This window comes from Melospiza georgiana, chromosome 33 (genome assembly GCF_028018845.1).
Source record: "Melospiza georgiana isolate bMelGeo1 chromosome 33, bMelGeo1.pri, whole genome shotgun sequence".
Taxonomy (NCBI): domain Eukaryota; kingdom Metazoa; phylum Chordata; class Aves; order Passeriformes; family Passerellidae; genus Melospiza; species Melospiza georgiana.
The window spans coordinates 454779-479482 of record NC_080462.1 but is presented as its reverse complement, the minus strand read 5'-3'; the positions used below and the strand labels follow the sequence as shown (position 1 = coordinate 479482).

At 52.8% G+C, this 24704-nt stretch overlaps 1 protein-coding gene across 1 annotated transcript; it reads right to left on the bottom strand.

The window, feature by feature from the left end:
- Window positions 1–2802: 2802 nt before the first annotated feature.
- Window positions 2803–24702, bottom strand: IQGAP3 (IQ motif containing GTPase activating protein 3). Its single transcript, XM_058042720.1, has 38 exons — window positions 24678–24702; window positions 23309–23396; window positions 22818–22974; window positions 22080–22157; window positions 21824–21900; window positions 21628–21695; window positions 21269–21382; window positions 20180–20358; window positions 19467–19545; window positions 19043–19206; window positions 18324–18411; window positions 18039–18202; window positions 17087–17247; window positions 16744–16868; window positions 16262–16422; window positions 15399–15489; window positions 15152–15319; window positions 14912–15054; window positions 13725–13895; window positions 12961–13044; window positions 12443–12514; window positions 11772–11841; window positions 11239–11447; window positions 10012–10164; window positions 9348–9511; window positions 8464–8688; window positions 8240–8380; window positions 7659–7743; window positions 6622–6854; window positions 6410–6542; window positions 6025–6127; window positions 5738–5879; window positions 5514–5601; window positions 4718–4930; window positions 4451–4617; window positions 4194–4295; window positions 3751–3859; window positions 2803–2916 (listed from the first exon to the last, which is right to left on the bottom strand). Exons 1-38 carry the CDS (start codon window positions 24700–24702, stop codon window positions 2803–2805), a joined length of 4908 nt encoding a protein of 1635 aa, XP_057898703.1.
- Between the last annotated feature and the right edge of the window lie 2 nt (window positions 24703–24704).

The following is a 24704-nucleotide window of genomic DNA, read 5'->3' as shown; positions in this document are numbered from 1 at the left end:
TTCAGCACAGACCTGGGGATGCTCTATTACAGCTGGGTGTGCAAGGGGGTTAATGCAAGCACAGTGATGCCCTTTGGGGGCATTAATGCAAGCACAGTGATGCCCTGTGCCATGCAGGGAGTGCTGGTGGTGCCTGGGTGCTGCACAGGATGTGCTGGGGCTGGTCCAGGTGAAACAAAACCTCCCTGTGCCCACAGAGGGACAGGACACAGGGAATGGCTTCCTACTGCCAGCTGGCAGGGTTAGATGGGATTTTGGTAGGAAATTCTTCCCTGTGAGGGTGGGGAGGCCCTGGCACAGGTGCCCAGAGCAGCTGTGGCATCCTTGGGAGTGTCCAAGGCCAGGTTGGATGGGGTTTGGAGCACCCTGGGATGGTGGGAGGTGTCCCTGCCCTTGGCAGGGGTGGCACTGGATGGGCTTGAAGGTCCCTTTGAACCAAACCATTGTGGGATTCTCTGGTATGAAACACAAACCCCAGAGGGAGCCAAATTTTCTCCTTTTTCCCCAATAACCACCTCAGGATGGCGTCAGCTTGGGGCAGGAGCTGCTTTTCCTCCACAGATCCCTTTCTGTGCCCCGGGGCTCAGCAGGGGCAGTGCTGGAGCTCCCGCACCTCCAACCCTCAGCCCTGGGGGATCCATCCTTGGAGCTGGGGCCACCCTGAGCCTCTGCAGCCACCCGGAGCCCTCACAGGGCTGTGCTCACCCAGCGCCGAGCGCTTCTCTCCCCAGCTTGCAATGACATCTAGTGGAGCTCAGCCAGCCAGGCCTCCTCCAGCACTCCCAGCGATTCGTTTTCCCCTCCCAGCTCCTCTCCAAAGCGTGTGGGCAGCAGGCAAGAGGTGGCACCCTGATTCTGAGTCATGGCTGGCCACAGCACGACTCCCAGGAGCCAAAAAGCAAAAAAAAAAATAAAAATCACTTTTTCCACAGCAACACCGAGTCCCCTGCAGCCCATGCTGCAACTGTGCTTAGTGAATAGCTGGGATTGGTGTTATGAGGTGGAGTTCTTTACCTCAGGGTTCCCCTCCAGCCCCAAAGCACCCCAAAAAAGGGGTTTCAACGTGCCAAATGCTGCTGGTGCAAAGCCAGTGGCTGCTTGGCTGCTGGGGGAGGAGGCTGGCAGCAGCAAACCACAGCCAGAGACATGCTGGATCCTCCTCTAAAGGCAAGCAGGGAAAAAAAATAAACAAATATGGTAAGCAGGAGATAAAAACCCATGTGGTAATGGGAATTGTGCAGCAGCAACTTTCCCCAGGATCCTGTCCCTGCAGATGGTGCAGCATCCAACAGGTTAATGGCAGCCTGGTCCTATTTTAAACACAGCAAAGTGCTGCAGCTTGATCCCACTTCATTCCTGTAGAGATATAATCATAGTCTTTAGGAGACATAATCATAGTATTTATTTAAGAATTAAGTGTGCCTGAAAGTGGCCTAAATTCCCTTCGGTGCAAGAGCTGAGCTGGTGCCTCAGCACCTGAGTCTGCACTGCTGGGAGCGGCTGCTCCCTGGCCAGGAGCTGCAGGAAATGTCAGCAGCCTCAAACACCCTGGGAAACAAAGGGAGAGGAGCACAGGGAAACGATCATCCAGAGAAATCCTGCATTTCCTGACACATCTTTATTTTTACTTCTGATACGTCTTTATTTACATCTTTACAAGTAGAGGCAGCACAGCAGCAAGCCAGCGTGGATGGGGACAGAATAAGCACAGTTTGAGGCATTTTTATGAGAGGAGGGAAAATAAAACACATAAAAACCTCACAAACACCACTTTCCAAAGACAAGAGAGAGCTTGGATGTCAATAGATCAGGTACCCCTGAGCTGCCCCAAGGTCCCATGGCAGTTATTGAGCAGGGAGGGAGATTCCAATTCCCAAAAAAACTTCCTCTGCAGAGCAGCTTTAGGAATCCAGCATGGATAGGGATAGAATAAGCACAGTTTGAGGCTTTTCCATGAGAGAAGGGAAAATAAAACACATAAAATCCTCACAAACATCACTTTCCAAAGACAAAACAGAGCTTGGATGTCAATAGATCAGGTACCCCTGAGCTGCCCCAAGGTCCCATGGCAGTTATTGAGCAGAGAGGGAGATTCCAATTCCCAAAAAAACTTCCTCTGCAGAGCAGCCTTAGTGTGAGGAAGAAATATATTTATATAAGAAATATATATATCTATATTTATATATATATATATATCCATATCTATATGTATATAGATTTGGATATATAGATATATATATATTTCTTATATATTTCTATATTCATATATAAATATAGATATGGATAGATACCCATATCTATCCATATCTATATTTATATATATGTATCCATACATATAGATATGGATACATATATATAAATATAGATAGATATATATATATCAATAGATAGATAGATAGATAGATAGATAGATAGATAGATAGATAGATTAGATATATAGATAAATAAGATACCTTTATTATATCAGTAGAAGCTGTGTAGTGTCCAGAAATACAGAGTGGGCAGCTGGCTGTTGGCAACACAGGAATTAAACAGCCAAAACACCCAGATTAAATAGATTTTAAAAGCTGCAAAAGCTTTGGCAGTGCATCCTCCTGCAGGGAGGTTGGGCACTGGTTCAGTACCAAGCTCAGGGTGCCCAGGGCTGGGGCTGGGCCCTGAGTTCCCCAGCCAGGCACTGAAGCCATGCAGGAAAGCTCCATGGCCAGCAGCAGCTCCCCTGCCCTGGCACCACCAACCCTGAGGTCTCTTTGGCAGGTTTTTATTGCCCCCCCCTTCCCTCCAGCCCCACCCCTGACCCTGTCACTTCTTGAAGAACTTCTTGTTGAGGAGGAAGATGAGCAGGTTGACGTTGACCTTGGCCTTGTGGAACATCTTCATGACCGCCACACCCTCGTACTGCAGCTGCAGCAGGTCCTGTGGGAGAGGAGGGGACTGGCACTGGCACTGTGCCCTGCCAGGGAAGCCCTGCTGGGTGCCCAGCCCTGGCACAGGGAGCTGGGTTTGTGTCAGAACCCAGGAAGCTCCTCTGGCTGCCCTGGAGGGCTCCAGACCCTGCCAGAGGGCCCAGAGACCTTAGCACGAAGCCAAAGACCTCTGTGCCTTTGATTTTAACCCATGGAGAAAATTACCAACTTTATGTGAAGATTTACAAGCCAGAAGAGTTTAAGTAGAATGATAGTTTGTCTGTCACAGGGTGAAAAAGTAAAACTTTGGGGTTTTTAGAATGGGGGTTCAGAAGCCAAGATGGAGGGGTTTGGGTGTGCCTTGTCCTTCTTTCTTCTTCTTGGCCTCCATCTTCTGGGTGATGAGGGCACTTTAGGATTGGTTTAGAGTAGAAACTCACTGTCTAACATGGTGATAGGTATTGGAATATCATTGTGAATAATGTACAGATAGTTTTTAGTATAAAAAGTTAACACCACCCTGAGGGCAGTCAGTGTGCCACAACCTGACCTGCCAGACAGACCTCAGCAGATCAGGAAAAGAATGTTAGAGATAACAGAGAATAAACAACCTTGAAAACCACAGCCAAAGAATCCTGACTCCTTCTTCAGTCTGAGGGCTGGGAAAATGAGACTTTCTGACACCTTGGTGGTCATCTCAACCACATAAACCCCAAGAGGGCAGGGCTCCACACGGGCTCCAAGTCCCCACAAGAGCTGCAGGTGTGGGGACAGCAGCCAGCCCCACATACCCTGGCTGTCCCCATCCCTGTGAGCCCCAGGAGCTGCAGGACAGGTTTCCCACCTGGTAGTGCAGCTGGAAGTCCTCCATGTCGATCCCCATGAATTTGGCTTTCACCTGGAACTTCCCTGATTCCTCACAGGGGATGATGTCAAAAACCACGTTCTTGAGCCTGAGAAGACAGAGCCACTCACTGCCAAAAGCTTTAACACAGCCAGGGAGCAGCTCACCCACCCAGTGCATCAGCACAGCAGCCAGACCAGACACCACTGCAAATCCCAACTTTCCTACACAAAACTTGTCCCACATAGCAGGACAACAGTGGCCCACGTGCATCCTCCTCCTCCTCAGTTATTTTCCTCTACCTGCCCAAATTTTCATAGAATCACGGAATAGCCTGAATCAGAAGGGACCCACAAGGATCTCTGAGTGCATTAAGTCCAGCTCCTGGCCCTGCACTGAATAACCCCAAGCAGGAGCTCCTCCCCTGGGGCAGGGTCACTCACTGGCTGGGTGGCAGGTCCTGGATCTCCAGCAGCACCCCCTTCTCCCACAGCTGGGCTGCTGTGTAGTGCAGAGATGGCAGCTTCTTGCTCTTCCCACTGCCCCTGGAAGAGAAGGGAGCACATGCTGAGAGCTCACCTCTGGCCATCTGTGACCCCTTGGATCCCCAACATCTCCAGGACTCCCAACAACCAGAGAGCAATGAAAACGAACAACATTTTTCTTTAAAAAATTACTGATGTTTGGTAAGGAACCTCACTTGTTGCTGGCTGCCAAGTTGTCAAGGCAAGTCTTGATGTACTGATTGTAGTAATCAATTTGCTCCTCATAAAACAGAGTCTTGGCATCGAGGCCCTCCAGGGTGTGCCTCAGCTTCAGGAGCTCCCCGCGCCGCTGCTGCCGGTGCCGCCGCTGGTTCCGGATGTCCTGCAGGAAACAGCAGCGCCAGAAAACCAATGTTTGTCACGAGGAGCTTTACCAGAGCAGCACCTCTGGGGGTTTAGGGGTGATTCCCAGCTCAGCACACCTTGGCCAGCTCATCAATGAGCTCCTGGTAGTGGCTGGCAGAGTGCACCAGCCCCAGGCTCTCCAAGCGCCGCAGGTTGCGGATGACCTTGCGCTTCTTCTCCTCCATGGAGAGCTGGCTGTTGGCAGCCAGGCAGGGGTGGTGCTTCAGCTGGGCAGAGGACTGGGCATCCCACAGAGCTCGCTGGCACACCAGGTGCTCATGGGCAGCTTCCTAAAGATGAGAAAGGGTCAGCCTGGAACACAGCTGGAATGGGGTACAGAGATGGAACGAGCGAACTGTGCGGGATTCACATTCTCTGAACCCGAGAGAAGCAGAGAAAAGAATGACCAAAACAATTCTTATCTCATTTGCTGTGCCAAAGTGGAATGCAATATGGAGATGGTTTACCCAAAGTGATGGTGTTTTGTTTTCTTGACCAATCTCTGCAAACTGTGTCCTGACAGTCACACGATTTTGTGCAGTTGAGTGCTTGTGCAGTTTCAGCTTAGATATAGTGCAGAATAATATAGTATAATTAAGTAATTAATTAGCCTTCTGATATCATGGAGTCAGATTAATCATTTCTCCCTGCCACAGGAGTCACCTTGAATTTACCATAGAACTCCTCCACCCACACTTTGATGTGGCCCAGAACAGGTGATTTTTCTGAAAACCAGAGTCCAGGCACTGCTGGATCACAAGAGCAGTGGCCAAACCTCTGAGAGGAGCAGGGCAGCTTTTTGCTGAGAACTTTCTCACCCTTTGCCCACCAAGTTTTTCAGTTCATCCCTAGCAGCAGCTTCACACATCCCACCTCATGCTCTGAGGCTGGTGTCCACAAGATGTCTGGGAGGGAATCTCCTGCTTGGCACTGGATCAAATCCACCAGCATCTGCTTGGTGCTAGAGACCAGAGGGAGATGTGAGGAATCTGCTCCAGACCATCACCCTCCACCCAATATTCAGTTGCCTCCCAAGGGTTTTTTGCCCTCCTTGAGCATCCCAGTACCCTCCTGATGCCCCCAGAGCCCATCCTCACCTCAGCAGCAGGCTCCTCGTGTCGCTCTCCTCGCTGCTGGCCACTGGCACCAGCTTGTTGGTGAGGGTGAGGGAGATCTCTGTTCTGCTGAGCTGGGAGAGCTGCTCAGCACTGCTGTCTGCCAGGCTGCCAACACTGTCCCCTGTGAGGGCACAGAGAGCCCTGCTAGCTTTGTTGGGATCTAGAGGGTTGGCTTCCCATGCCCAAAGCAATCCAGCTCAAGCTTTGTGCAAGGAAAGGGTGCCCACGTCCACCCTCCTCCCATCAGATCCCAGAATCCGACCTACCAAGCAGGGACTGGACTGTAGGGAGCTCATCAAGATCCTCCAGGAGCTCGTGCAGGGGGTCACTGGGGTGTGATGTGATGGAGTCCTGGTGCTCCAGCAGGAGCTGGACGTGCAAGGGATGAATCAGTGGCAAAGGAGGATGCAAATGGAGAGTGAGGGAGGGCCACCATTCACACCCAAGAGGGGATGGAGAAGATCTGAGGTTTGTAAAAGGACAAACCTGCAGAATCTAGGTTATTTCCTTGCTTAGAAGAGAAAAAAAGGTCAGATAGAGAGAAGCTGTGCCAGGGGTGGAATACAGAAGAAGAATGGGAGGAAACCCAGCAGAAAGCCCAGGGGGTAGGAGCAGAGGAAACAGAACTTGCCCTGAGCTTTTTGCCCTGACCTTGTGCGTGTTGATGAGCTCCCCCACGGTGATGTAGATGACTGGTTTGGCCACCGCCACCATCTCTGAGTACTCATCCACGTCAAACCTCTCCTCAGGCTCAGGGACACAGCAGGCAGCAGAGATGAACCTCCTGCAGGGACAGACCCCTTTGCTCAGCCCCATAACCCTACCACGGGCTCCAAGCCACCCTCCCACCCCATGCCCACCACCTGAACTTGCTGTGGGTGTGCTCCAGGTACTGGTTGAGCGCGCAGAGGTGGGCACTGTCCCCCTGGAAGGCCTTGTGGGCAGCGGCGTGCTGCAACACCTTGGCGATGGCGCCCAGGCTGCGGCGCTGCTCGGGGCGCAGGGCCACCCCTGCTGACATGTCCACGATGTCAAAGCCATCAGGGGCCACCACTGCTGGGTTCATGAAGCGGTAGTAGAGCAGGTTCCCCACGATCTAGGATGGAGACAGGCTGGGGAGCATTTGGGTTAAGGCCCAAGGAGGTGACACCTCAGCAGGGAAGTGTCGCAGACATCTTTTATGAAAAATCCTTTCCTTAGGATTTTTTCTCTTGAGAAGCTGAGAGGCTTCAAGAACAAAATGTAAATAATTATTATCTGCTGCTGTGGAATGCAACAGGTGCATCTGTGATTGGTCTCATGTGGTTGTTTCTAATTAATGGCCAATCACAGCCCAGCTGGCTCGGACAGAGAGCCCAAGCCACAAACCTTTGTTATCATTTTTTGCTATTCTATTCTTAGCCAGCCTTCTGATGAGAACCTTTTCTTCTACTCTTTTAGTATAGTTTTATTGTAATATATATCAAAAAATAATAAATCAAGCCTTCTGAAACATGGAGTCAGATCCTCGTCTCTTCCCCAGTCCGAAAACTTCCAATCACAGGGAAGGACGTTTCATCCTTGGTTAGGGCCCAAGGAGGTGACACCCCAGCAGGGAAGGATGTTTCATCCTTGGTTAGGGCCCAAGGAGGTGACACCTCAGCAGGGAAGGATGTTTCATCCTTGGTTAGGGCCCAAGGAGGTGACACCCCAGCAGGGAAGGAGGTTTCATCCTTGCTCTGCATGGTAGGACCCTCCTGAAAGAGATGGCAGTGCAGGGAAAAGCCCACCCTTGGCATTTCCTTAGTGGCTCAAGGAAAATGTTGACTTGGAGGTGTTTTTAAGTCAAGACGACCTTTGGTGGCCTTTCATGTACAGCTGAGCCCCACCAAACCATGCAGGTGCCCCAGTCCCACGGTACCTTATCAACCTCCTCTGCTGAGGCCTTGGGGAATTTCTCCACCAAGGACATCCTCAGGATTTTGGCCATGTAGCGCATCCCATAGCTGAGGAGAGGTAGGGAGAGGACCATCAGCATGTGAGTCCACCCCGATGACCCAGTCCTACCACCCATCATCCAGGAAGCAGCAAACCACCAGCTGGGTGGTCTCCTCCTGCCTTTCCCTGCTTTGGGGTGATGGAGAAGCCCACAGGTAGGATTGGCAGCTACAGCACCCCTCAGTTCCTTCCCCCCACCCTGCTGCCAATCCAGGCATCTCTGGAGGAGGCCTTCATCCTCTGAGATCACCACAAAGCTGGCATGCATCTCAATGTCAGCACTAAACTGCCCAGAAACAGCAGAAAAACAAGAAACAAGCCAGCCCACGAGGTGCTGCTGATATTTGGGGTTCCCCTTGCTGACAGTGCAGTAACTCAGTCCTACAGTAGCAAAGGGGCCAGGAAGCCCCCCCATAATCCAACCTCCTCTCTAAGGCCTTGCTGGAGACACCTGAGAGCCCAGAGCACTCCTGGGGTGGGCACAGAAACCATGGGGATACTCACGGGATCTTGTCCACAGAAGAGGTGATGGCAGAGACAAACTTGTCTGTTACTGCCAGGAGATTGCGGATGGAAATGTCCAACCTCCTTTGGACCTCGGGGTGGCTGAGAGCCTGCTCAGGGCTCACCTCATAGGGCAGTTTGCTGTGAAGGGAGCACAGGACCCCATCACCATCTCAATGCCCACACCCTGTGGCCCAGCCAAGCCTTCTTCCCCAGGCTCTGACCTTCTGTGCCCACTCTGCGACTCAGTCTGGTTGATCCAGGCCTTGTAGATGTCCACGGGGTCAGTGTTGATGCTGAGGGTCCTGTCCTGCAGCACCTCCTGCACGGGGCCAGCCAGGATGTGCCTCAGGGCGCTCTGCCCAGGCAGGTTGCGGTAGAAGCCGACCAGCAGCCGGATCACCGTGGCATTGCCCGTCAGGATGTCATGAACGTGGTCCACCTTGGACCTGGGGACAGAGGGGATGAGGGGATGGAGCAGGGTTTGGGTGTACTCCAAGCAGGAGGCAGCAGAGACAAAAGCATCCAAGCTGGTGCAGTTCAGCCTTTCCCTGGGCAGGACACCCACCTGATCTCCTCCTGCCTTTCATTATTCCCACAGCAGGACACACACCTGATCTCCTCCTGCCTTTCCCACAGCAGGACACCCACCTGGTCTCCTCCTGCCTTTCATCATTCCCACAGCAGGACACACACCTGATCTCCTCCTGCCTTTCCCTGTTCCCACAGCAGGACACCCACCTGATCTCCTCCTGCCTTTCCCTGCTCCCTGGGCAGGATACACACCTGATCTCCTGCCTTTCCCACAGCAGGACACCCACTTGATCTCCTCCTGCCTTTCCCTGGGCAGGACACCCACCTGATCTCCTCCTGCCTTTCCTAGAGCAGGACACCCACCTGATCTCCTCCTGCCTTTCATTATTCCCACAGCAGGACACCCACCTGATCTCCTCCTGCCTTTCCCACAGCAGGACACCCACCTGATCTCCTCCTGCCTTTCCCTGCTCCCTGGGCAGGACACCCACCTGATCTCCTCCTGCCTTTCCCTGCTCCCTGGGCAGGACACCCACCTGATCTCCTCCTGCCTTTCCCACAACAGGACACCCACCTGATCTCCTCCTGCAGTGCCACTTTGAAGAGCTGCAGCAGCAGATAAGCCTCCCGTGGGCTGGAAGCGTAGTTGTAAAGAGTAAAGATCACCGACTCCATGAATTTGGTGGATTTGTTCTGGGGCATCTGGAAGATCAGCCTGGCCAAGTACACTGGCTGTGTCTGCAGGGAGGAGGGACACCAAGCTGGCTCAGGTGGGGTAGCCAAGGGCCAGGTCCCTGCGCTGCCCCCCGAGCTGTGGGGGACAGAGCAGAGCCCCCCAGTGTAGCCAGGATATTTTCTGAAAAATCCTTTCCTTAGGATTTTTTTCTCCTGAGGAGAATATCCTGAGAGGCCTCAGGAACAAAATGTAAACAATGGTTATCTGCTGCTGTGGAATGCAACAGGTGCATCTGGGATTGGTCTCATGTGGTTGTTTCTAATTAATGCCAATCACAGTCCAGCTATCCAGACTGTCTCAGTCAGTCACAAACCTTTGTTATCATTCTTTTTCTATTCTTAGCCAGCCTCCTGATGAAATCCTTACTTCTATTCTTTTAGTATAGTTTTAATATAATACATATCATAAAATAATAAATCAAGCCTTCTGAAACATGGAGTCAGATCCTCATCTCTTCCCTCATCCTCAGACCCCTGTGAACACCACCACACCCCAGCCCCACCTGCAGCAGGTAGAAGAGGTGCTGATAGGCCTCCAGCTTCTGCCTCTTCTCCTTGCTGAGTGTCTTGAGGCCCTTCTGCTTGTCCATGGACATCATCTCTGAGAGCTGCTCCTTGTTCTTCTTGGTCAGCTTCTTGCAGTGAGACACCACCTCCTGTGGTGGGGGCAGAGAAGCACTGGGGTCTGCCTGAGGCTCTGGAATTCTGACCAGTTTCTGGGACAGCCAGAGGCACCCTAGTGTGGAGGGACAGAATGTAGGAGAGTAGTGCAGAAGGCAATCTCAGCCCTGAGTAAGAACACAGGAAATTCCTCTGGCTGCCCTGGATGGCTCAAAGCCCTGCCAGGGGGCTCAGAGACCTTGGCACAGAGCCCAAAACCCCTGTGCCTTTGATCTTGAAATGTGGAAAAAAATACCAACCTTATATGAAGAATTACAAGTCAAGATTGTTTAAGTAGACTAATAGTTTATCACAGGGTGAAAAATAGATTTTTGGGGTTTTTAGAATGGGGGCTCAGGAGGCAAGATGGAGAAATCTCAGTGTGTCCAGTCCTTCTCTTTCTTCTTCTTAGCCTCCATCTTCTGCTGTGATGGTGGCACTTTTGGATTGGTTTAAGGTAGAAACTCACTGTCTATCATGGGTGATAGGTATTGGGAGGTTATGGTAAGTAATGTACACATAGTTTTTAGTATAAAAAGATAACACCAGTGTGCCTCTGTCTGACCTGCTGAACAGACCTCAGTGGGTCAGAGAAAGAATTTTATAGATAAGAAATAATAAACAACCTTGAGAACGAGAACAAAAGAATCCTGACTCCTTCTTTGACTACCAGGCTGGGAAAAGAGACTTGTACACAGAGTCACTGTGGCCAGCAGAGATTCTGAGACCTGAGGAGTTGCAGCTGTACCAGTCAGCAAAGATTAGGAACAGGCCTGCCCTTAATAGTCCACAGCTGTGTCCAAGAAGAAGAAGAGTGCTACAGAAGAGTGGGTTAGCAGGTAGAGAAGGGAGTTGGAGTTCCTTGGTTGTGATGTGAGGAAGAAGGAGTCAGTGCTGCAAGGAGCTGCCCATGAGAAATCACCATGGAACTTTTGGAATAAGATGACAACACCTTAGTGCTCCCCAACCCCTCCAACTGCTTAAAAAGTGAAGCAGAGACAAGCCCAAGCTGCAATGCCATGGAGGGCAGGCTGGCTTGAGGCAGCCAAGTCCTCCCCCTCTCTCTGTACCTGCAGAGTGATCCTGTTCTTGACCAGCAGCCCAATCTTGATGTCCATGAGGTCCAGGTCGCTCTCCAGCTGCCGGCTGGCACGGATCCTCTTCACCACCTCCTCCTGCAGCCTCAGCACCTCTGACTCCTCCCAGAAGTCGTGCTGGCTCTGCTCCAGCAGGTGGATGAAGCGCCGGACGATGCTCAAGGGTGGGCTCTTGGTGTGGACTGCAGCAATGCCCAGTAAGGCCATGAATAATTCCCCCCACCACAGACCCTCAGACACCCCATCCTCCTCCCCAAAAAGCATCTCCTTGCAGCACCAGGCCACGGGAACAGCACACAGCCACACTGCAAAAACCTCCAGGAAGTTTTGGGGGCAGAGGGGCAGCACCAGAGCTGATGATCAAGGACCATCAAGGCTCTGCCATGCTGTCCTTGCCAAGGGGCCACCAGCAGCCCTGCTCATAACTGCTTCCCTCTTTTGGAGGCAGAGTCCCCTTCCCAATTAGCCATCACACTCAGAGCAGCAATGAGCAGGCACACACTTACCCAGCAGCCTGTAATCCCCACGGGCCTTGTTGGCTCGCACAAAAGCCTGGATTTTAACTACAGCTTTAATCTGCCAAGACAAACAAGGGGATGGGAGGTGTTTTTCCATGGTGTCCCTAACACACATGGGGAGTGAAGGAGTGCTGGGCAAGCACATTGCTGCCTGGTCCCACTGCCAGGAATGTATTGAGGCCTGGGATGAGGGTCTCGACAAAACAGGAGAGATTGTGGGATTCTGCCCTTCTCAGTGGTCATTCCCCTCCACTCACTGTATATCAGAAGCTGCAGCAACTCCAGGAGTGCAGCTTCACTTCCTACAGCTGACACCCTCCCCTTTTCTCCCCCCAAAAATTCCTTCCCCTTTTAATGGACATCTTGAAGTCATTGTTGCTTTTTGGTGGAACTGGAGTGGTTTTGCTCTCCTCACACTTCACAAAACCTGAGAGTTTGGCTTCCAGACCCACCAGGTACCTATTCCTTCCCATCTGTCCCCCCTGCCAGGATGAATCAGTTCTTCCAGCTGCACTGAGAGCACTCGGGGACAGGGATCCAACTGCTCCAGATCATCCCCCTCCATCCACACCAACAGAGTTCCAGGAGCTGCTTGACTCCATCCCATCCTATCCCATCCCATCCCATCCCATCCCATCCCATCCCACCCCATCCCTTACATTCTGCCTGAAATAACGCAGCCTCTCCTGGTACTTCCTCCGTGCCTGCCACATCCTCACAGCTGCCTGGATCTGGGAGAGATGTTCAAACATTTGGATTCTGGATCATGAGAACTTCCAGGGGACGTTTAGGTTGGATATTAAGGATAAATTCTTCATAGAAGGGGTGGTCAGGCATTGGCACAGGCTGCCCAGCAATGTGGTGGGTTCACCATCCTGTGAGGGATTTAACACCCATAGGGATGTGGCACTTGAGGACACAGTTAGTGGTGGCCTTGGCAGTGCTGAGATGGACTCAGTGATCTTCAAGGGCTTTTCCAGCCCCAGTGAGCCCATGGTAACTATTCTATTGTATGATTTTTTCTCCCCTGTCCACTCACACACTGCCCTGGCCCAGCTGCCACAATCCCCCCTGGCTCCTCTGCGCTGGGCAGGGGTAGATGCCACCCTCACAAGCTGAACGAGCAGGTGACAATGCCCAACATGAGAACAAAGGCTGAAGAAAGAATCCTCCAAACCTTGATTGCAGCCTCCGTGTTGGATTTCAGGTAGTGCAGCCTGTGCAGGTAAGCTCTGCGCTGCCTGTGCCCCCTCCAGCAAGCCTGGGCACAAGAAGACACCTGAGTGAGGTCACTGTGACTCCACTGGTTTTTGAGGGAGCACATGAGAAAAGAGAATAACACAGCATGGGGAAAGAGAAAACCAGCAGCCACTGTGAGAGGAACAAGCCCCTCACTGCTCCCTGCAGCACCTCAGGGGTCCTGGCAGAAAAACCAGAGAGCAGCAAGCACTGACCCCTCTCTACACCAGGTAGAGACACCTGGGTGAGGTCACTGTGACTGCATTTGTTTTTCAGGGAGGATATGAAGAAAGAGAATAACACAGCACGGGGAAAGAGAAAACCAGCAGCCACTGTGAGAGGAACAAGCCCCTCACTGCTCCCTGCAGCACTTCAGGGGTCCTGGCAGTAAAACCAGAGAGCAGCAAGCACTGGCCCCTCTGTACACCAGGTAGAGAGACCTGGGTGAGGTCACTGTGACTGCATTGGTTTTTGAGGGAGCACATGAGAAAAGAGAATAACACAGCAAGGGCAAAGAGGAAACCAGTAGCCACTGTGAGAGGAACAAGCCCCTCACTGCTCTCTGCAGGGCCTCAGGGGTCCTGGCAGTAAAACCAGAGAGCAGCAAGCACTGACCCCTCCCAGGGCTGCAAGGTGCTGCGAGCGGCTGCCCCTGGTTTGTGTGGCTGTGCTGGGAGCAGGCACAGGCCCTGGCTGTGTCACCTGGATCCTGATGGCAGCTGGCCTCTGCTCCTGCAGGACGTGGCGCCGTGCCGCGAGCTGGCGCCGCACCAGGAACCCGCGCAGCCGCGCCTGCAGCTTCACCACCAGCGCCACCCGGGATGCCCACAGGCGCTCCTGCTCGTGGGCCAGCGTCACTCGGGCGATGACGGACTGCAAGGACACCAGGCAGCACCAGCTCAGTGCCAGCGCTGCCCACCTGTAGCCATATTTTCTGAAAAATCCTTTCCTTAGGGTTTTTCCTCCTGAGAGGCCTCAGGAACAAAATGTAAACAATGGTTATCTGCTGGCTGTGGAATGCAACAGGGGGATCTGTGATTGGTCTCATGTGGTTGTTTCTAATTAATGGCCAATCACAGCCCAGCTGTCTCAGTCAGTCACGAGCCTTTGTTATCATTCTTTTTCTATTCTTAGCCAGCCTTCTGATGAAATCCTTTCTTCTATTCTTTTAGTATAGTTTTAGTATAATATATATCATAAAATAATAAATCAAGCCTTCTGAAACATGGAGTTAACATTCTCATCGCTTCCCTCATCCTCAGACCCCTGTGAACACCGTCACACTCCCTCATTCCTTTTCCTTTTTTAACTTCAATTTTTTTTTCCCCTAAGTCCACCCATCTGGCAGCTCCTTTGTGCTCCTGGAGGCAATTCTGGCAGTGAGTGAGGAGGGAGCAGGAGCAAGACTGGAGTTGCTGAGGGACCTGGGGAGGTGGCACCTTCAGCACAGCCCTGGGGATGCTCTATTACAGCTGGGTGTGCAAGGGGGTTAATGCAAGCACAGTGATGCCCTTTGGGGGCATTAATGCAAGCACAGTGATGCCCTGTGCCATGCAGGGAGTGCTGGTGGTGCCTGGGTGCTGGACAGGATGTGCTGGGGCTGGTCCAGGTGAAACAAAACCTTCCTGTGCCCACAGAGGGACAGACACAGGGAATGGCTTCCTACTGCCAGCTGGCAGGGTTAGATGGGATTTTGGTAGGAAATTCTTCCTGTGAGGGTGGGGAGGCCCTGGCACAGGTGCCCAGAGCAGCTGTGGCATCCTTGGAAGTGTCCAAGGCCAGGTTGGATGGGGTTTGGAGCACCCTGGGATGGTGGAACATGTCATCTCTTCCCTCATCCTAAGACCCCTGCAAACACCATCACACCCACCCAGCCCATCCTGCCATACCTGCATCTCCTCCCTGCTCAGGTGTGTGGTGTAGAAGCTGCCATGGCGTGGGCACTGCCAGCTGCCCTCCAAGGTCTGCAGGTTCAGGTAGAACTCGGCCCCATCCAGCAGCCTGTGCCTGACCCAGCATGGCTTTGTGCTCCCTGCATGCCAGGATGGATGGGAGCTGCTGCAGGGTGCTGCTCCCCCAGAACACCCTGAGCAGGGGTAGGGGAGGTTTTGCAGCCCCCAGGGTTTTACCTGCTGGTCCCTTGGTGGCCATCAGAGCCGCCAGCTGCTCCTGGTAGGGTTCAGCACAGGCACTCACCACCCCATGCAGGGCCACGTCAGGGTTGCACAGCACCCTCAGTGTCTGTGATGCCTTCCCTTCCTTGATGGCCTGGTTGATGGCAGCTATGCCCAGAGCCACTGTGGGAGCAGAGGGGCTCTCATCAGCCCCTTCTTGTCCCCCAGCCTCCAGCAGCACCCACATGGGGAGAGCACTCACTCCTCCTGGCTGCCGCTGTGTCCTGGTTGGCCTGGCAGACCCCTTCCTGGATTTCTTCCCAGCAAAGAGCAGCTCCACTGTCCTGGGTGGCCTGGGAGATGGGGGAGATGGGCTCTGGTGAGCTGGGCACCTCCTTCTTTGAAAGTAATAATAATAATAATAATAATAATAATAATAATAATAATAATAATAATAATAATAATAATAATAATAATAATAATAATAATAATAATAATAGTAATATAGTAATATCGTAATATAAATATATAATAAAATAATTTTATAATGATAATAATTAAATGAAATATGATAAAATATAATATAATAATGTAATTGTAACTAATAAATAAATATAATAATAATAAATATCTTGATATTTTATAATCTATAAATATAATAGTTAAATAACAATAATAATAAAAGTAATAATAAATTAATAAAATAAAATGTATTTATGTAATCTAATAACTATAATAATAACTAATATATAAATATAATAATAATAGATAATAAAATAATATTACAATGATAATAATAAAATGAAATAAGATAAAATATAATATAATAGTGTAATATAATAATGTAATGATAATATTTACAACTAATAAATAAATATAAAAATTAATATATCTATTATAATCTACAATAATAATATTATATCTATAATAATATTATAATCTATAATAATAATAGTAATAATGATAGTAATAGTAGTAGTAGTAGTAATAATAATAATAGCAATAACAATAATATCAATAACCCCCGGGGGGGGTTATTTCACAGTCTTGTGACCAAGGCACGGTCCCAGGGGTTTGCCATGCTGCCATGGAGGGTCCCCACAGCTGATGACCCCCCCCCCACACCTGGATTTTCTGCCTCCGTGCCCGGGCCAGGACGCTGTGGTAGCGCGGGGCGGTGGGGAGGGCGACGTCGGGCAGGGCTGGCACCAGCAATAGCGCTGCCAGTGTCACCTCAGGGTCCTCCTGCAGCAGCGCCTCGTTCAGCAGCCGGAGCGCACGGACACCTGCGGGCAGGGAAGGGAGGAGACGCCTTCCAACCCCTCGGATCTCCGCTTTCAACCCCTCTGATCTCCGCCTTTCAACCCCTCGGATCTCCGCCTTTCAACCCCTCTGATCTCCGCCTTTCAACCCCTCGGATCTCCGCCTTTCAGCCCCTCCGATCTCCGCCTTTCAGCCCCTCCGATCTCCAGGCACCAAGGGAATCACAGCCCAGGGTGGTGTGAGATTCTCCGGTGTCTTAACTGGGGATGGAATCCCAGTGCAACCTCCCTCCGAGGATATCTGCCACCCCCTGCATGCCCAAACTCTGTGTGGGCAGCACTCACGGTCGGTTTCATCCTGCACTGATGAGTTGGTGTTGTTGATGCTGTCCTGAATGTCGTTCCAGCTCAGGAACTCGGCTCCTGCTTTCCTCGATTGGACTTTCAGCTGCAGCAAGTCGTCAAAGTACCTGCAGGAGAGAAACAAGGCAATGACCTGAAGCATTCCAAGCAGGGCTCAGTGCATTCCAAGCAGGGCTCAGTGCACTCTGAGCAGATCCTTCAGAGGGGAGAGGCAAGGCACAGGATAGGGAGGCTGCTGGAATAAGCCACAAAAAGCCCAGGCACCGTGACCAGCCCTTTCCACAAGATTTCTTCACCCCAGCCCCTAACAGAGAGCCCAACTCACCGCTGTGCATTTGCATCCTCAACTCCTGAGAGGCCCAGGGCAGGGCTGACCAGGCTGCTCCAGAGCCTGTTGGGGTTCCTGGCATCCAGGGCTTGGTTAACCAGTGCCACAGCTGAGAGCATCTCCACAGCCACAAACAGCTCCTCCTGTGCCAACTCGCCCTGCACAGAGCAGGCAGAGACACTGAACCCACATAACCTCCTCCTCCTCCAGGCCCAGCTTCCCCAGGGGAGCAGCAGCAAAGGAAGCACCCCAGACCCAGCAAGGGACAACCCTACCCATTGTCCAGGGCACCCATGGCCCATCCCTGGGTGTCACAGACATCTTTTATGAAAAATCCTTTCCTTAGGGTTTTTCCTACTGAGAAGCTGGGACGCCTCAGGAACAAAATGTGAACAATGGTTATCTGCTGCTGTGGAATGCAACAGGTGCATCTGTGATTGGTCTCATGTGGTTGTTTCTAATTAATGGCCAAACACAGTCAGCTGGCTCGGACAGAGAGTCTGAGCCACAAGCCTTTGTTATCATTCTTTCTTTTTCTATTCTTAGCCAGCCTTCTGATGAAATCCTTTCCTCTGTTCTTTTAGTATAGTTTTAATGTAATATATATCATAAAACAATAAATCAAGCCTGCTGAAACATGGAGCCAGATCCTTGTCTCTTCCCTCACCCTCAGACCCCTGTGAACACGGTCACACCTGGGGTGTCTCACCCGTGGGTGCTGCCTCTGCAGCAGGGCCAGCTGCTGCTGGTACAGGGGTGCAGCAGGGCTGTGCACATCAGGCAGCTGGGCTGCAGGGTCCAGCAGAGCTTCCAAAGCTTTTCCACCTCCTCCTCCCTCCAGGCCCAGCTTCCCCAGGGGAGCAGCAGCAAAGGAAGCACCCCAGACCCAGCAAGGGACGACCCTACCCATTGTCCAGGGCACCCGTGGCCTATCCCTGGGGTGTCTCACCCGTGGGTGCTGCCTCTGCAGCAGGGCCAGCTGCTGCTGGTACAGGGGTGCAGCAGTGCTGTGCACATCAGGCAGCTGGGCTGCAGGGTCCAGCAGAGCTTCCAAGGTTTTGGCTGGCGTCCCTTGGCGGACAGCAGCGTTGATGCGGCCGACGGCCTGCAGCACTGAGGGACACACAGGGGGCTGGCACAGGGGGGCTGTGCCCTGCCTCAGGGCCAGGCTGCCAGCATGCCCAGCAGCTCCTGGGCAGCAGAAGCTGCAGTAAGAGTTCACCCAGGCACTCACTGGCTCGCTCCTTCTCGCCCCTCCGGTTTGCTGTGAGGATCCCTGCCTGCACCTCCTCCTGCTCCAGCAGCTCCAGGTAGCCCAGCTCCTGCAGCAGGCAGAGAGGGCTGTCAGCTCTCACAGCTCACCATGCTTGTGCTCACAGAGCAGCCGTGCCCAGACCCCTGGCAGAAAGCTGCCAACTCCCCAGCCCAGGTGTCGCAGACATCTTTTCGTTAAAAATCCTCCCTTAGGATTTTTTCTCCCTGAGAAGCTGAGAGGCCCCAGCGACAAAATGTAAACAAGGTAAGGTTATCTCATGCTGTGGAATGCAACAGGTGCATCTGTGATTGGTCTCATGTGGTTGTTTCTAATTAATGGCCAATCACAGCCCAGCTGACTCAGACAGAGAGTCTGAGGCAGCTGCCTTTGTTACCATTCTTTTTTTTTTCTATTCTTAGCTTAGCTAGCCCTCTGAGATGAAACTTTTCCTTCTATTCTTTTAGTGTAGTTTTAATGTAATATATATCATAAAATAATAAATCAAGCCTCTATAACAGAGTCAAATCTACATCTCTTCCCTCATCCTAAGGCCCCTGTGACCACCGTCACACCCAGGGCCCTCCCTCTTCCTGGGGAGCATGGGCTGCCCCCCCAGCACCAGCACCCTGCACCCCAGGTCCTGCCAGCCCCTGCCAGTGCTCCTGCCAGCTCCTACCAGTGCTCCTGCCAGCCCCTACCAGTGCCTTCTCCTCCCTGTCCGTGCTGAGCTGCTCCAGGTAGAGCTCGAGGTTGTCCCGCTGGACGCAGCGCAGGGCCAGGCTGGGCTCCTGCAGTGCACAGTGCAGTGCCAGCACATCCTGTCTCTCCAGGGCATTGTCCACCTCTTCCAGGGCTCCACGCACTGCAAGAGGCCAGTTCACCCCAGAGGTGAGCAGGTAAATCATCCCACAGGGCTGCAAGGCAGCTATGGCTAAAGCCTGCATACCCATCATTTTAATTTCTCCTTGGAAATGCACACCCAGCCCTTCTCCCCACTAGGTCTGAGGCTGGCCCGAGCAGACTTCTTTCTGCTATGCCCACCACTCTCCCCATGCCCAGGGCTACCATGGTCCCACCATAAGCCCTGGGGAACCCCCAGAGGGAAGGCCCAGCTTTGCTCACCATTCACTTTGTTGATGTTGCCTTGGATTTCAGCCTGGGTCAGACACCAGTCGTAGACGTCCTCTCCTTCAGGGATCACCTGTGGGCACTGGACAGGGACTCCCCAGCTTGAGCTTTCTGCCCAAGCACACCCCACCATGCACAGTGGGGTCCCCTGCAGATGCCTGGGCTCATTTCCCAACCCCAGCCCCTGGGTGAACTTGTCACAGACATCTTTTATGAAAAATCCTTTCTTTAGGATTTTTGTCCCGAGGAGCTGAGAGGCCTCCAGAACAAAATGTAAACAATGGTTATCCTGCTGCTGTGGAATGCAACAGGTGCATCTGCGATTGGTCTCATGTGGTTGTTTCTAATTAATGGCCAATCAGTCAGCCTTTGTTATCATTCTTTCTTTTCCTATTCTTAGCCAGCCTTCTGATGAAATCCTTCTATTCTTCTAGTATAGTTTAAATATAATATATATCATAAAATAACAAATCAAGCCTTCTGAAACATGGAGTCAGATCCTCATCTCTTCCCTCATCCTCAGACCCCTGTGGACACTGTCACATGAACCAGCCCCCAAAGAGGAAACATCTCCTGCTGAGATGATTCTGCTCAGCACAAGGGCTCCCAGGCTGTGTTTCAGCCAAGGGACCCCTCCACCTCCCCATCAGCAAAGGGGCTGCTCCTCTCCCATCCAGCCCAGAGCCCCCTGCGCCCTCCTCACTCACCCTGTTCCTGGCACTGCTGCCCTTCTCCAGCTTGGCCTGGTGCAGCACCTCCTGGTAGGCACCTGCCAGCTCCTGGCGCAGGCCCACCAGCATGGCGTGGGGGTTCTGCAGGGTCTCCATGGTCTGGGCCACCACCCCTCGCTCCACCGCCTCATTGATGGCCAGCACAGCAGCGTGGACTGCAGGTGGGGCAGGGAGGGACACAGAGGGTGAGATGGGACACGGGCAGGAGGGACCATCTGCTTTATCCCTGCACGCAGTGGGACAAGACATTCCACAGGCAATGGTGGGAAGCCACCCTTTCTGGGACCCAGCTGGAGCTCCCAGCACCTGGGAAGTCTCACAGCAAGCCAGGGAATGCAGAACCCCAGCTGCTGCTGCTGCTGCCCAGCAATGGCTGTGCCAGCATCTGCAGCCTTGTGCCAGGCTCAAAGAGAACAACCAGGTGCATCCCAGACCACCATCACCTCCCAGGGCACCCCTTCCCAGTTTGCTGGCCCCAAATTTGGCATTCAGTTTGTCACAGTCATATTTTTCTGGAAAAATCCCCTTGCCCAGGATTCTTCTCCTGGGAAGCTGAGAAGCCTCAGAGAAAAAGGAAAACAACATTATCTCATTTGCTTCTCCTGTGTTTTGCTGCTTTGGAATGTGTTTGGAGATTGTTTATCCAACAGGTGCTTGTTGCATTGGTTTCATGTGAATTGTTTTGACTTAATGACCAATTAAGGTCAAGCTGTGTCAGGACTCTGGAAGGAGCCATGAGTTTTCATTATTATCTTTTAGCCTTCTGTAAGTATCCTTTCTGTATTCTTTAGTATAGTTTAGTATAGTATATATTTTTAATAGATATATTTTTATATGTATATATAATATATTTTTATATATTTATATATATATTAAAAATACTTTTTAGCTTTTGAAAATACAATACAATATAGTATCATAAAACACTAAATTAGCTTTCTAAGAACACGGAGTCAGAGTCATCATTCTTTCCTTTGTCTGCGCACCCCAAAAATAGAAGATTTGGTAGCTGAGCCAAAATCCTGCTACAGGCTGACACCCTGCTCCCCACCAGGCACCCATCACCTGCTGCTTCATCCACAGAGAGCTCGTTGGCCAGAATGCCTCCAATCTTGCTGAAGGCAGGCAGCTGCAGCCCATACTTCTCCAGCTCCCGCTTCATGTTGTTGATCTCCTCCTCTGGAGCAGAGCAGACGCAGCACAGCTCAGCACCAGCCCCACAGCCCAGTGCTGGAGCAGGGGCAGCCAGCAGAGCCCCCACTCCCCTGCCAGACCAAGAGGGGTGCAGAAAGCCCCCACACTGGGGTGAGCATCCCTGAGGCAGCTTTGGCAAAAGGCATCCAAGGCTTTCACTCCACGGGACCCCAGAGCACTGGTGGCAAACCCCCCTTGGCAAGTCCCAGCCCAGGTGTCCCTGCACATACCTGTGAAGTTCACTTTCCCATACAAGTCCTGGATCAGAGGAGCCAGCCCCAGCTTGAAGAGGTAGAAGCTGAAATACAAACCCACACGGTGACATCCCCTCCTGACGCTTCTGTGTCACCTGAGGCTGACAGGTGACACCACCAAAGGGCTGATGAGCATGAACACACTCCATGAGAGCCAGGCCAGGGCACCCACCTGAGTGCATGGATGCAGTAGACCACCCGGGGCATGTTCTTCTTGTCATAGATGTCAGTGGTCTCTGGGTGGAAGATCTGCCAGCAAGACAGAGACACATCAGGGACAATGGCAGAGAGACAGTCCCCAGGGTTGGCTGGTGTCAAAGAGTGGGGGCAAAGACAAAGCCCCCCTGCCATATCAGCACACCCCAGTAGTGGCACAAGGCAAAGGCCAGTGTGCCCCTAGGCTGGGGAGAGCAGAGGGGAGGCGTTACCGAGGGAAGCCCCACGTGGCTCATGGCATCACGCCAGTGGTTGATGTTATCCGTGTGCCGAAAGTGCAGCCCAGCTGTCTGGAAGAGAGGAGCTGAGGTCAGGCTGAACCCCACTTTCCCCATCCCTGGGGTCCCCCTTGCCCCCAGAGCAACCCAGCCAAGGCAGGAGCTCAAAGGCAGAGGCAATGCCTGTGATCCCCAGGGACCCCATTGCAGCCCCCCTTAGAGAGCAGTCCCTCAGTGACTGCTGTCTGACGCAGACATCTTTTATGAAAAATCCTTTCTTTAAGATTTTTTCCTCCTGAGTAGCTGAGAGGCTTCAGGAACAAAATGTAAACAATGATTATCTGCTGCTGTGGAATGCAACAGGTGCATCTGGGATTGGCCCATGTTGGATGTTTGTAATTAATGGCCAATCACAGTCAGCTGGCTCAGACAGAGAGCTGAGCCACAAACCTTTGTTATCATTCCTTCTTGTTCTATTCTTAGCCAGCCTTCTGACGAAATCCTTTCTTCTATTCTTTTAGTATAGTTCTAATGTAATATATATTATAAAATAATAAATCAGCCTTCTGAAACATGGAGTCAGATCCTCATCTCTTCCCTCATCCTAAGACCCCTGTGAACACGGTCACAGCTGTCAGCAAGTCCCTCCTCACTCTGCACTCACCAGAGAGGGAAAGGTTTGGGGCTACACCCCAAGGGCTACCACACCTTCCTCTGGTGCCACAGCCTTACCTTGTACCGTGTCTGCTCAGGGTCGTAGATCTTCTTCAGTGGCACAACAGCAGGGGCAAAGCAGTGGCCCAGCTTGGCCAGGAGGACCCCGTTGCGCAGGGTCTCCTCCAGCTCCGTGGGTGGAGGCAGCTCCTCACCCAGACAGGCTTCCATCCAGCTGCCAGGGCAGGGACAGGGCATGGCAGAGACCCCCAGAGAAAAGCACCCAAACGACATCACCCCCAACTCCATTCCAATAAATCCCCCCTGGCAGGGGAGCTCAGCCCTCAGGCTTTTGCTGCTGGGTGGTTTTTAGTTTGGGTGGAGGGCTGAGCGTCCCCCCACAAAAAACCACAACCCCCCAACCAGCTTTGAGGAGCCATAAAGCCACAGGGTCCAAGCAGCATTCTGCAGCACTATGGGCATTCCCCACCCACTCCCCCTGTCCCTCCCCTTACCACCCCTTTTCCCCCCAAAATGTGAGCTCAAGGATGTCCCCAATGCAGCCCCACCGCTTGGCTTCCTCCAGGTGACACAGGTACTGGTAGGCAACGTTCTGCCTCCTCTGTTCGTCCATCTCATCGGCAGTCAGGCGCTCACCTGGGCACAAAGGAGGTCTCCCATCAGAGCCCCCTGCGCAGGGAGGCTTTTTGAAGCCCCCATGGCCACTGAAACAAGATTTGGGAAAGGGAGCCAGGCTTTGGGTGCAGTAGCTTCCCATAGCCGTCGTGGGAGTGGCACCAATGTCACAGTTCTGGCAGTGGAAGGAAAGTTTCCAATTTCCCTTTTTCACAAATAACGGCCATCAGAGCTAGCTCTGGAGTGGGGGAGGGCACAGAGCAAGCATTCAGGGGAGCACAGCTACAGGTTTGGGGCCCTTTTACCCTGCTGCTGGTGCTGGAGGCACCCATGACTTCTGGGGGGCACCTGGCTGCCTCCCAACAAACCATCCCTCAAAATACATCCCCTCCAGTTTGTCCCCAGGGGCCTGGCACCTTGCCACCAACATCCCTCTACCCACACGCAGACCTGTCTGTTCCCCCTGAACCCCCTGCACCCCTAAATCCGACTGCTCCCCCATCCTTCTGCACAGCCAGAGCCCCTGTCCCCATGTGCACCCCACAGCTGGCCCCACATCCCCCTGCCTCCCCAGCCTTACCTGTCCCCCCACATCCCCCTGCACCCCAAATCCGCCTGTTCCCCCATCCCCTGCCCCCCCAGCCTTACCTGTCCCCTCACACTCCCCTGCACCCCAAACCCGCATGTTCCACCCATCCCCTGTCCCCCTGCCTTACCTGTCCCCACATCCCACTGCCCCCCAGCCCTACCTGTCCCCTCACACTCCCCTGCACCCCAGACCTATCTGTCCCCACATTCCCTTGCCCCCCAGCCTTACCTGTCCCCTCACACTCCCCTGCACCCCAAACCCGCATGTTCCACCCATCCCCTGTCCCCCTGCCTTACCTGTCCCCACATCCCACTGCCCCCCAGCCCTACCTGTCCCCTCACACTCCCCTGCACCCCAGACCTATCTGTCCCCACATTCCCTTGCCCCCCAGCCCTACCTGTCCCCTCACACTCCCCTGCACCCCAAACCTATCTGTTCCCCCATTCCCCTGCCCCTCCAGCCTCACCTGTCCCCTTCTCATTCCCCTGCCCCCTCCAGCCTTACCTGTCCCCACATCCCCCTGCCCCGCCAGCCTTACCTGTCCCCTCACACTCCCCTGCACCCCAAACCCGCCTGTTCCCCCATCCCTTGTCCCCCCAGCCTGACCCGTACCCCAGACTCGTCCCCTCCCGTCCCCTGCACCCCGGACATTCCCGCTGCCTTCATCCTTGTGCCTCTCAGCCCCTCGGTGCCCCCCGGTGCCGGTCACTCACAGCGCCCCGGCCCCGCTCCCTCCATGG

What these genes read in the sequence shown, in the direction of transcription:
- IQGAP3 (XM_058042720.1), bottom strand. Translation starts at nt 24,702, where the DNA reads ATGGAGGGAGCGGGGCCGGGGCGCT. An exon ending in GGGAGCGGGGCCGGGGCGCT is followed by an intron (nt 23,397 to 24,677) that starts GTGAGTGACCGG and finishes CTTTGTGCCCAG; the next exon opens with GTGAGCGCCTGACTGCCGAT. An exon ending in GCACTGCAGGAGGAGATCAG is followed by an intron (nt 8,689 to 9,347) that starts GTGGGTGTCCTG and finishes CTCTGTCCCCAG; the next exon opens with GTCCAAGGTGGACCACGTTC.